Consider the following 11,801-nt stretch of genomic DNA (forward strand, 5'->3'; position numbering starts at 1 on the left):
TCCCAGTGCGCTCGATAACGCCTAGGCTCAAAACATAGCGACAAATGAAGTTCAACAGCTGATGCAGAAAAGAGACTAACATTACTAGTAATAATCAAAGATAAGGGAGTACGTTCGATGATCTCGATCCCAGGCTCTCTCTCCTTTGTGATGTCATCCGCCCCTACGAAAAAATCTGCGGGGGATGCCAGATACGCGTCCCAAGATCCATTCATTCATCAACGTTGTCCCATGCAATCTCGACTCCAATTCATATTAGGGGTGCGTTCTTCCTACGTCGAACGCAACTAGCCGAACGGTACAAAATTTCCACTTCCATTTTTTTTTTAGAAGAACTTTCCTATACAATTTTGAAGCCCTGGTACGGTTTCAATATACAATACATTCAATGACTTTAAACGTTTTTGAGATCTGTACATTTTTATTTCTTACCCGGCAGCTGAATTTTGAAGCACCATCAAACTGTGGTGATTTAGTCTTCTAAACAAGGATTGGCTTGTCATGTTGTTCTTGGGGTCTATTAGTTCTGCTGTCAGCCCATAACCCTTTACAAACAAAAAAGAGATAAGAAATTATCACAAATCTTAGACCCATTGTTACACGTGAGAGGCAATAGTATTTGCCTGTATTTGTCACACCCGCCTCTCCTTTTGCTCGCAGGATAAAACCGACCCGATTGATTGGCACGTGCGAATTAGCTTTTAGGTAGACACAACAAATGTAAACCTCACCTCGTCAGGAACTGGAGATGCTCCTGTCAAATCCAATAAGGGATCTTTGAAAGCAGCAAGCTTCCTTTTCAGTTGCTCTGAATGGCAATGGAGAAAAGTACATTAGACTAAATGGCCACGGTGAATGAGCTTGGAATGATTACAGGATGCTTTTTGAAACTTATCTCACGGGTCACTCCTATTTCTGGATGGTAGAATAAAATTAAGATGTATATTATTAAAAAATTACTAAAACAAAAAGTCCCCTGTCTGACACAAGCACAAGGTGCTGTTTGGGCCAAGCATTCAAGAGTTAGAGACAAATGATTCAAATTGACAATTACTTGTTAAAAACGATCAACTGGCGGGAGGCCGACCAGTTGGCTACATTACAACTGAACATGCCCGAGATTTTAATTCGGGACCTCAGTGAAACAACTCCATTCAGAAGCCAGAGGGGAACTTGAACCGGGAACCTTAAGGACGGTATCTCATAATCAGACAGAAGTATCAGTTTAAAATATTTCACGCCTTATGACTATGCGGGAAAAGCAGATCTTACCAAGGACTATTGGAATCCAAAAAAAAAAAAAAAAAAAATGGGGATAACCATGCACGCATTTTTTCAGAGATAATAACGCAACAATGACTCCAAAAGGGTTTAAAATACATAACAATGTATGGATTTTTTTCCAAATTCATGCTCACAATATAACTATCGCTGAAAAGTGTACGGTTACCCCCAATTTTCTTTTTGGATTTCAATAGCCCTTTTCTTAAATGTCAAAAAAGTTATAAACATTTAAAGTCGCCGCGGGCAGAATCTCCCTCCTCACTCCCCACCCCCAGTCCAGATAGAGTTGAATTTGTTTTACGGAACATTTTAGCAACTATCAGTTGTCCGCGCATGGGTGAAATCTCAGTTAAGATTGACATAACTCAAATGAAAGTTTGGTAGAGTTTTGTACTTTGGCGGCCTTTCTTGAAGGCAAATGTTATACTAAACCCGTGAACAAAGTTGTCTACCCATTATCTCATTATGAAACGAGAGCGTATTCTATAATTAAATGGTAAACTAAATAAATAAATTCTCTCCCCCAAAGGAGCTTTTCATGGATAATGAAACAAACATGAAGAAATAATATTTAAAACAGAACATAACATGAGGGACTAGCTGGTTATGTACAAGCGCGGCCGAGGAGTTGAACTCGGGGCAGCCGAGAAACAACTCAAGCAGGATATCGGTCAGAGCGGGACTGGAACCCGGAACCTCCGGATTACATCCGGTCTCAATCCCTAAAGTTTCGTCATAAAGTATCTGACTAGATTTCGAGATAATCGACAATGTTTCAAATGAGAGGCTATGCGCTACCGTTGCTATGGCAATAGCTGTTGCTTGGAAACCGATGGAAAAATTAGCTTTGATCATATGTTGAAATGATGATGTAGTATGAAGGAGATCGAAGGTTATCTTCTATGCGAGATTGTAATTTCAAATCTTTCACCCTAAGTCCAGAAAAACTGCTGCGAGCCTCCTTACGGCAATTTCTCAGCGTCAAGAAAATAATTAAGACGATAAAACAAGTCCAACTTTGCAATCAGTCGTTGTATCTTTGCTTCTCCTACTTCCTTACTACTACACGTTTAGTCAGTCGAAAAACATGTGAAAACTCTTGAAAATGAGTGACCCAGTTTCAAGAGCTTCCAAACATCTTTCGCCCTCCACAATCTTCTTCTGCCATATTAGGCCTTTGCTTGGGGATACACTTGTTTCGCAGCGTAGATTAAAAAGTTTGCTAACAGCAAAGTGTTCATAACGCACACGCAATTTTTATAATCTAAACGAAAGCACAACTCGATGCAATTATCCATGCATGAAAGAGAAGTGGGAGTTAGCTTTTCCCTTTCAGCAGTGCCAAAATACTCAGCTCTTGAGCCAAGACTGAAACATCGAAGCTACCTTCATTTTGTAACTTGCTAACCCAAAGAGCAAAAACACAATAGGCAGGCAAGGTGGGAAGCCTTTTACTGGCGCAATTTTCCTGCCAATCTCCAAGCATTTCTGTGCTTTTCTAAACATTTTCGTCATCATGACGAAAATGTTTGGAAAAGCAAAGAAATGCTTGATTCTATAAAGCCAAGCGAGATAGCATTTCGACAGAAATTCAGGCCGAAGCTGAAGTGAAGCGCTGGTCTGTTCAATATTCTTCTCGGCATTGTTCATCAAGTCTTCTGACCGTTCCAGCTTATTTCTCAAACCCAACGCGGCACTCTTCTAGAAGAAAATGATAATTTCACGAGCTGGATCACCATCGGCTTTAACCAAAAGTTCTTTGGCAAAACTTTTAAATTCAGCCCATCTACCATAAAATAATAGTGGATGTAAAGTAGTATACACAACAGTTGAGTATCTGCAGTGCTTCCTGAAAGTTGTAACTAAAATTCTCTAAAGAAACTTCATTCAACGTTGCGTCTCACGGTTAAATCTTCACCCGAGCTTGGTGTGGTATATCATGAGTTGCATCCATATCTCTTCCTGTGCTTCCGATCACCTCGCTTCTTCGTTAAATTGTCAGTCTGCCTCGGTACAATAATTCCTTTCACCGTGTACTCATCCGCGATTAGGTCGCTCACTTTTTCCAACCGCAAAAAACTTTCGTATCGCTGCCGACTTCTCTTCATTGGCTAACCTTTCTCAGTCTGCTGAATCATCAATAAGCAATGGAAGTGTTCCGCAAGTCAGATAAAGATTAGCATAAAACCTGTTACGAGAACTGGAGAGAGCGTGTTTTGGAGCAAAACTCCGAACGCGACAAATCACAACTAAACACGTTTGGGCAGCACAAGTAAGCTCGCGGAGCTCTCAGTACAGAAACACTCACATCCCCGATTCATTTTCTCTCCCGGCTCTCCTATTGAAATTCTCGATTGCCATAACAGCTGCCTCGATACAATTGTTTTCGTTTTCTACTGTAAGACGGGGAAGCACCTTAAATCGACGTTAAAAAGCCATGATGGTTCTATAAGTGCTTGGGTCACGCCACCACAGGAAATAAGTAAAAACTCGTGCTAAACTCCAATGCTTACGAGCAATGGTCATGAGTTCGACTCGTGTTAAGGCAGAATTTCTGGACGATACTCGGTTTGAAATCACGGAGGATAAGCCGATTTTTTTTTTTCAGGATTCATTTTCACAACTCCCCAAGTTGTTTACGTCACAAAGGTAGTCTTGCAACTACTTAAATCTTACATCCGAAGTTCAAATGTAAGATATTTCATATATTTACCCTAATTTATTTATCCTCCATGAACTCACAAAATTACCAGCTTACAATTGACCTGATAGCTCAGTTGGTAGAGCACTGCACTGCTATCACAGAGGACCTGGGTTCGATTTTCGGTCAATCTTGAATTTTTTCAGGCTCTCTTTTCGTAGCAGCTCAAGCTGTGAACGTCACTGCGATATTCCCCTATAAATTTGGATCTTATCTTCCATCCGCAGTTCCAATATATCATATGCTATTTAATATATTTACTCTCAGTCAAAAGACAGCTACATGTAAAATGTGAATGTTCATTTCTGATTCAGGAATCTTGCAGACCTTTTGTACATTGTGTGGTAGTGGTGAGAAATTCTTGGTAACTAGTGAATTTTGTGGCATGTATTCTTTACACTTCCACGAAAGTGAGACAACTCCTGGGATATTAATGATAAAAAATTACCGACTCAGAGCAAATAGTTTTTCGGAACGAAATATTTCAATGCTATCTCAACCTCTTCTTCAGTCGTTTGATCTTGTTAATCGGTCACGTGATTATCCATCACGTGACCATTGTATAGCGTCGTATACAGGTGCTAGGTCCAGGCCGCCATCCCTGTTCAATGTTGGATTTAGTTTTTTGATCAGCATTGCCCCCTGGGATATTGTCTGAAAAAAGGCTCTATCACCCAAGAAAACTGGTATTTATACTGCAGTTGAAGTCCATTGCTTAGGCTACTGCTAGCTGGTGATAACCTGCATTTTACAATTTTTACTGATTTTATTTTCATCACCTATCTAATACTATAATATGTGAAAAGCGATAGTGGAAATAGCCTGCATGTAGACGTCCCTTATTTGCACGAAGGAGCTTTAGCAACGACGACGGCCCGGCGACGGCAGCGAAAACGTTAATGAGTTCGCGTTTTCTCAAACGTCCTCGCGATTATTCGAACTCGCTAGCTATAAATGTCAAATGTAGGTGAAATTTCCTGGAGTTGAATTCTTGGAGACGGTAGCCAAGTTTAGAAAGAAAAACAAAAATTCGTCGTCTTGTGTTGACGTCCACCATAAAACGTACCATCAAGAAATTTCACGTCGTAGTCGTGCAGTGACGGTAAGGAAATGTACTAAAAAGTGTAATACACGTGCAGAGTTGTTGTTTTGGTTATTGAGCATATTGCTTTTTGATGTTCTCGTTGCTGTCGCCGTCGTTGTTGCTAGTGAAGAGCTCTCTATTGAGTGGAAAGGTGAGACGAAGTCTCTTTTTTTTCCACTCAAAGGAAATTGGAAACATCTGCACGCAGGCTATATATATTAGGAAAGAATGTCCGAATTTTACCATGTTCATCTTCCTTTGCACACTCGGTGAACATATCCCCAGAAGTCGGTCTTGAGCTGTTTCTGTCTCTGTGAAAATAATGTGACTGGAAAAACTTTGTCCAAAAGTCTTTCTCTTGCATCTGGAAAACAAACAAACAAAAATGTCGGTGACTATGAGACAGTCAAGAGGTTAGGCTCAGTCAAAAATGTCAGTTTGTGCACAGCTCCTAATACAGAGATATTTTAGCGCAGTTTATGACTTTGGGAAAAGCAGATCTTAGCAAGGGATATTAGTGAAAATTGGGGGGTAGACATGCATATTTCAGAGATAATTAAGCAACAATAATTCTGAAAAACTTTGAAATACAAAGCAATGTCTTTGTAGGCTGACAGAAGGTTACGTGACAGCTGTTCAGGGGAACTAGTTATTTTCTCGATTAATTTTCCATCCCTGTCCTTGAATGCATATGTTATGTAGCACTTATAAAATCATCAATATAGCCCGCATAGGAAGCGTTTCAGCAACCTCGTTCCCAGGGTCTCTCCTCTTAACGCTCCCTGGGACGTGAAAAGGAGAGACCCTGGAAACGAGGTTGGCGTTTGAGTGGGTTTCGTGCCTTTTTCGCTTTTTGACTGCACGGATATTAAGACGAGAGCATTTTCTCTCTCCCTTCTCAATGTCCGTGCGTTCAAACAACGCAAGACGAACAAAACCTTCCACGGAAATGCTTGTTACGCAGGCTGCCCTCAATAACATTTGCTAGTTCTCTTACCTCATGAGGTACTACCTCCTGGTGTTTTTTCTTCACTGCAAAAAAAAAAAGGGACATTATTGCATGTGATCCTGTTCAACCCAAATACCGTATTTCCTCAATTAAGCGTAGGGTGAATATTTAAAATTTTGGCCAAAAGGTGGGGGAGAGGGGAGGGGGGTACTTAATAAGTGTTTCTTTAAATGACATGGTTCAACTATATTTTGTCTAAATCTTCATGTGGAAAAAATCCACGACATTATCTTGGTAAATGCAAGCATGTGGAGATAAAAATATCTGGAAGTGAGTTAAAAAAGAAACTGTTGTCCTATGTTTACGCGGGTAAAGTTGAAGTTTAAAAAATTGTAAAAGTGACAATAGAAATCAGCCTTCCTTGTGATGTCCTTACTATTTTAGAAAGTGAGGGGGGGAGGGAAGGGGCAGGGCCATTATTAGAGTGAGGGCACTAATTCAAGGAAATATGGTAAGTTGAAAGTTCCCTTTCAGGGGATCTAAAAGAAAAAATACAAAATTAGCTACACATGCTTCTGCATAAATTTGAAGGTAAATAAAGTTGATGATGATGATGATGATGATGAACTGAATTCAGAGTCTTATTACAGTTATTACGGTATCATGTATCTACTAACTGGAAAATTACCTGCAGGATACGTCTTAAATATTGCCTCGATAGTGTCAACATTTAAATTGTACTTCACTTCATTACAGCCAGAACTTTCAGGCTGCATGTCTGCCTGCATAGAAACAAAAAAATCACACACACTGAATTTTGTGCAAAGAAAATATATTATTCACTAAATATTATTTTTAGGCACTTGGGATCTTGATAGCTGAGCAGTATATTTCTACTTTACATGTATAAACACATCAATAAAGTATGAAATTAACATACAAGTAACGCTGATGACAATCCAATAGCCTGGTCGGACTGCACAGCTTGGGTATCCTGTGTTACAAGGCCAGAAAAAGAGACAAATCAACATCATTCTACATTCCTTTGAGTTTCAAGTTCAGTCCATTTCTTAATCCAAATGTTAAAACATTCTGGTCAATTATAAATAATATTTAATCTCTTTAGAGACATGTTACACAGCTAATTAACAAATCAATGGCAGTTTTCTATGGTCTGTTCCCTCTCGACTTAGAAACCATAAAATGATGTCATAAAAAGTTCAAAAATCAAGTGGTTTAACTGCCACATTTCGAATGTTTTATGGCATCATTTTATGGTGTGTAAGAGTATAGACCATAGAACACTGCCATCAGTTTGTTTTTTATAATAACATGGAAAACGTATGAGTGGAATTGGCTTTATTCTCTGTTGAGAAAGTGACACATCTGACGTCATTTTTATTGTCTGTACTCTTATAGTCAATAGCTATGAGCCAATTAGTGCACGGGAATTTTGACAGTTATTGTAAAATGATCATTCTTCCTCTTATGTATGCTATACATGATTTCATTAAACATGAGTGCACACCTTTCCTCTATTTGCCCAGAACTCCTCAGCAGTAATAACTCCACTGACCACCAAATCTTTATACAGCTGATACAACTCTGGATTATCTTTCAGCATTCTGATAATTGAAAAGTGACAAATCAGTGTCAGTACCAGCATCAACATACAAATTGCAAAGTAAACAGCTACATGGTGTCTTTACACTCAGATCTTAAATGCATGTGTGCTAACTACAATTATAGTGTCGCTAGATTTCATTAACTATGTGTCTGGTTTTTTGTACTAACATCTTTCCATGCCTTGGGAAGCCTGAAATTGCTCCTGCACATGTGAGGATCTCACTAAAGGCTAAAAGGAATCAACTGAAAGGCTGAGGCAATGAGCAAAGAAGCCACGAGAAAAAAAACCTAACGGCCAGACTGCAACAATTTACCATTCTTATTGAACTTTGATCTTTCCTCTCATATTTAATTTAAACCAATCATAGCAGTGACATATCTCCTACAGTGATTGCAGGTCAAAAACAATCAGAGACTTGATTGGAATCAGAACCACGGAAAAGAAGCCTCTGGCATCCACCATAATCTTCGCATGGTCCCAAATCATGTACTTTGTCAGAAGTCTTTGGGGATCTTAATAAACTGTCCTTAAGGTCTTCTTGGGTTCCAGGACAAAAAATCTAACAATAATAATAATTGAGCACTGAGGTGCTAATAATATTAGGGACACTATAAATAACGGAAACAAAAAATGCAAACTTAAATTAGAATAAATATCTTTACAAATCCCAACTTCCAGGGAGGTTTACCAGTTGACTATTTACAAAGTGTGGCCGAGGATTTAAAACACTGGGGACTACTATGAAACATATCCTGCCACTGGTCAGAGAGGGAACTTGAATCTGGGACCTCCGGATTATTAGTCCCCGTCTCTGACCACACGGTCACTCTTCCTCCTTCCAAGAAGAAAAAAACAATGTAATTGACCTGGAAAAGTTGAAGTCAAAAAAGGAGTAGGTTGGAATAAGATGGCCTGAACGTAATGTTTGGTACCTGTTTTTTTCTTCCAGTTCTTTGTTTGCTTTTTTCCTGTGTGCAGGAATAAGTTGTGCCAGGAGATCCTTCACATTATCTCTCTCCTTCTTAGCATTTGCCTGTGGCTCACTCGTGAACTGAAAAGTGAGCGAGTTTCCATCATGAAGAACAAGCTGAATCTGTATTTTGGAACTTCCTTCAGGACTTATCCGCTGAACTGTCAATACAAATTAATAATATTCAAAGAGATCAATCCCCAACTCTTCATTTGTTGCAGACCATAATATTATTTTGCTCTCTTTCAAAGTCTTGGTAAAGAGTTATGGTGTCAAGTTACATGAGATTGTAAGTTGTCCTACGGAAGAGGGATTTCAAGTTTTCCTTACATGTAGTCAGACTTTTGGGACCTCCCTTCCCTTATTTTAAAAGCCTTTTACTGGATGCACAAGGATATCTTTTAGAACAGCACATCACCCCTCTCAACTTTCTTATAGTACACTGTAGTACGTGGCATAACAGGAATAGTAGGCAAAAATAGCTGAAACCAGAGGGGTCTTGGGGAAGAATTAGTTAAACGGTAAATCATTGTTTACTGGCAGCAAAATCACCAGCTGTTGGTATTTTGTTGAGAGGAGCTGGCACATTGCTGCCTTTGGAGGGTCTTTACTTTTGGAAGGTCTCATGTTTATATGTTGCTACTTTCGAAGATAATTTCGTTTTTACTTGGAACTCTTTGTTCCCTTTCAGACTGAATGTTAATGTTCTTTATACTTCAATATGTGCTTATTTAATATTATTTTACTTATTTGATATTCTTAACACTCCCCAGTAGCTGCCTGGGCCCAGATGTTCAAAGTATGATTAAGCTAACCCAGGGTTAGTGTGAATTTTGCACGGGGGAGGGGGGGGAGTACTCCCCGGAATTCTCAGTAGGGGTGTGCCGCCCGGTTCTCCAAATCCTGACCCTAATTCAGACCAAAACATGCCATTTGCCACACCTGTTTTCAGACCTAGCTTATGGCGTAATTAAGCTTCGCATCAGTGCTGAAGTCAAGAATTGGTAAAATTCAGCACGAATGATATATTTTGGATACTTCTCTTTGTATACTATTAATTTGGAGTTGAAAAGACAAAATTGATATGTTTATACAGTTGAACCTCCCGTAAGCGACCACCTATAATGTCAAGGATATGTGGTCGCTTATGAGAGGTGGTCGCTTACCAGAGGTCAGACCACAGGGGGTCTAAATTTCGGGTAATATACATATGGTAATTGCGGAGACCTAACCCTTTCGCCAGTGCTTTTCGAAACCCATAGTAATAACTTTTCTTTGCTACAAGTATATTAAGACTGGTTCAAAATTATTCTAGGCAAAAAATGTTAGGGTCTATGGTGATTATAGTTTGTATCTCACAAATTACTTAATACAGCGATTGAGACAATATTATTGTGCAAGAAACTTGACTCTTTTATTACTTTAGGTCTAGGTGGCGCTGTCTAAATTTTTCAGGGAACGGAACATAAGCAAAAAGATAAGAAAGATAAAAGATAAGAGAATTTTTTCCTACAAGGGATTCAAATCTGATTAAATTTTATTTCAGTGTGAAGTATACACTTCCAGTAGCTCCGACTGTGAGATTTACGACATCCGCTGTAATGATGTAGCCAATGTGTTACAGCGATACATTTTTCAATTTCAATTTGAGAGATACAGCCGATTGTATGTCAAATGGTCGCCTAAGGGAGGTTAAAAACAATCATTAAACAATCATCTCTAAAAGTGGTGGCTTACGAGAGGTGGTCGCCTACGAGAGGTTCCATCTATAGTGATTTGACTTGAAAACTTTTGGTATTTTGGAAAAGTGGTCGCTAATGAGAGGTGGTCGCTTATGAGAGGTGGTCGCAAAGAGAGGTTTGACTATAGGTTCTAGTGGTTCCCTTGAAAACCAAACCCGATTGAAGACCATAATGGTCAAACCCTATACCCGTTTTCAGACCAAAACGGCTCAAAAACAATACCCTTTGGGGCGGCACATACACGTACAGGTCTATATAGCTTATATAGGCGTGTACCCCCCTTCCCCCTTGGAATTTTGATTCCAGCTTACTTACAAATCAATACAGTGTACACTGAACTTTTCCTTAAAGATTTTTACCCTTCAATTTTGAATGAGACTTTTCTTTACCTTTAGCTTAGAAATAAATTATTAGCTTTTTTGAAACATTTTCAACGAGGGAGAGCAAAACGTCAGTCGACTTTCAATCGTGGATTTGCGTTAATTGGCTTTCGAACAACCGCGACCTGAGCTGTTAAAAATTAGAAGTATCCAAGACCCAGCTGAACCTATCCTTAGACCTCGGTGATCTCAAAGATTTGTACTCGTCTACTTGATAATGTTAAGGAGGATAATCGATTGCGAGAAGATGCAGGCTTATCCTCATTATTATTATTATTACTTTTAATCCGTTTGACACCTAAGTATCCTTGCGTCTTCAATATTTATCTAAGTTCAGTCTTTATTTTCCGTAATCTTATGCATGCATGGAAGATCATAAGAAGGCCGGTCACACGTGATAAAATATTAACTGACAATGTAAGAGAATTTTACCTTTGATTTCAGAGTACGCGCACGATAGCTTCGGATTATCTGAACCATGAGGAATCCAAAACAAACTGTTCGAGAGGAGGCGCAAAACTCCAGTATTCTTTTTGTGCTTTGTGTTAATCACTTCGAGAAGAACTGACTCCCGGTCCGCCATCTTGGATGGCAAGTGGGAATTACCGCTGACCCAGCCTCGTTCCCAGGGTCTTCAGCACCCAATCTCGTACCCAGAGTCTTCAGGCTTTTTGGTCAGCGGGGCAACGCCGGGAAGACTCTGGGGACATCGAATTTTATTATACCGCAGGATTTCTGCGGTAAAACAATGGAAACCGTTACGGAACAGCCAATCAAAAAAATTGAATTTTTTCGATATCCCCAGAGTCTCCCCGGCGTTGCCCCGCTGAACAAAAAGCCTGAAGACTCTGGGTACGAGATTGTTCAGCACCGAAAAGTTCATGTGTTGCGTGTCGAGCTGTGTGGCACTTGTACAAACAAAACCGAGTATCTCTAGGTGATAGAAAATCCCCGGGGGGGGGGGGGGTGTACTCCAAAAAAAATTGAGTAGGGGTGTGCGGCCCGCTTCCCAAAACCCTTACCCTATTTATGACCAAAATCTGCGATTTTCCCTACCCTGTTAT

General features: G+C 39.7%; 2 protein-coding genes across 2 annotated transcripts in view; both read right to left on the reverse strand.

Annotated features, from left to right (window-relative positions):
• LOC146479353 (general transcription factor IIH subunit 1-like) overlaps positions 1-11,332 on the reverse strand; it is a 20,236-nt gene extending 8,904 nt beyond the window's left edge. The window contains exons 1-9 of the mRNA XM_085110985.1: positions 11,170-11,332; positions 8,578-8,776; positions 7,547-7,643; positions 6,959-7,012; positions 6,707-6,800; positions 6,067-6,101; positions 5,313-5,433; positions 732-808; positions 433-545 (exon numbers count right to left, since the gene is read on the reverse strand). Coding sequence (XP_084967111.1) covers positions 433-545; positions 732-808; positions 5,313-5,433; positions 6,067-6,101; positions 6,707-6,800; positions 6,959-7,012; positions 7,547-7,643; positions 8,578-8,776; positions 11,170-11,320 — 941 coding nt within the window. The 5' untranslated portion in view covers positions 11,321-11,332. The remainder of the gene's footprint in view (positions 1-432; positions 546-731; positions 809-5,312; positions 5,434-6,066; positions 6,102-6,706; positions 6,801-6,958; positions 7,013-7,546; positions 7,644-8,577; positions 8,777-11,169) is intronic.
• LOC146479354 (uncharacterized) lies at positions 2,222-3,238 on the reverse strand. The gene is made up of 3 exons (XM_085110865.1): positions 3,203-3,238; positions 2,638-2,985; positions 2,222-2,535 (listed from the first exon to the last, which is right to left on the reverse strand). Exons 1-3 carry the CDS (start codon positions 3,236-3,238, stop codon positions 2,359-2,361), a joined length of 561 nt encoding a protein of 186 aa, XP_084966991.1. The 3' UTR covers positions 2,222-2,358.
• Positions 11,333-11,801: the final 469 nt, after the last annotated feature.

This window comes from Pavona decussata, unplaced genomic scaffold (assembly GCF_977016875.1).
Source record: "Pavona decussata unplaced genomic scaffold, jaPavDecu1.1 SCAFFOLD_59, whole genome shotgun sequence".
Lineage (NCBI taxonomy): Eukaryota > Metazoa > Cnidaria > Anthozoa > Scleractinia > Agariciidae > Pavona > Pavona decussata.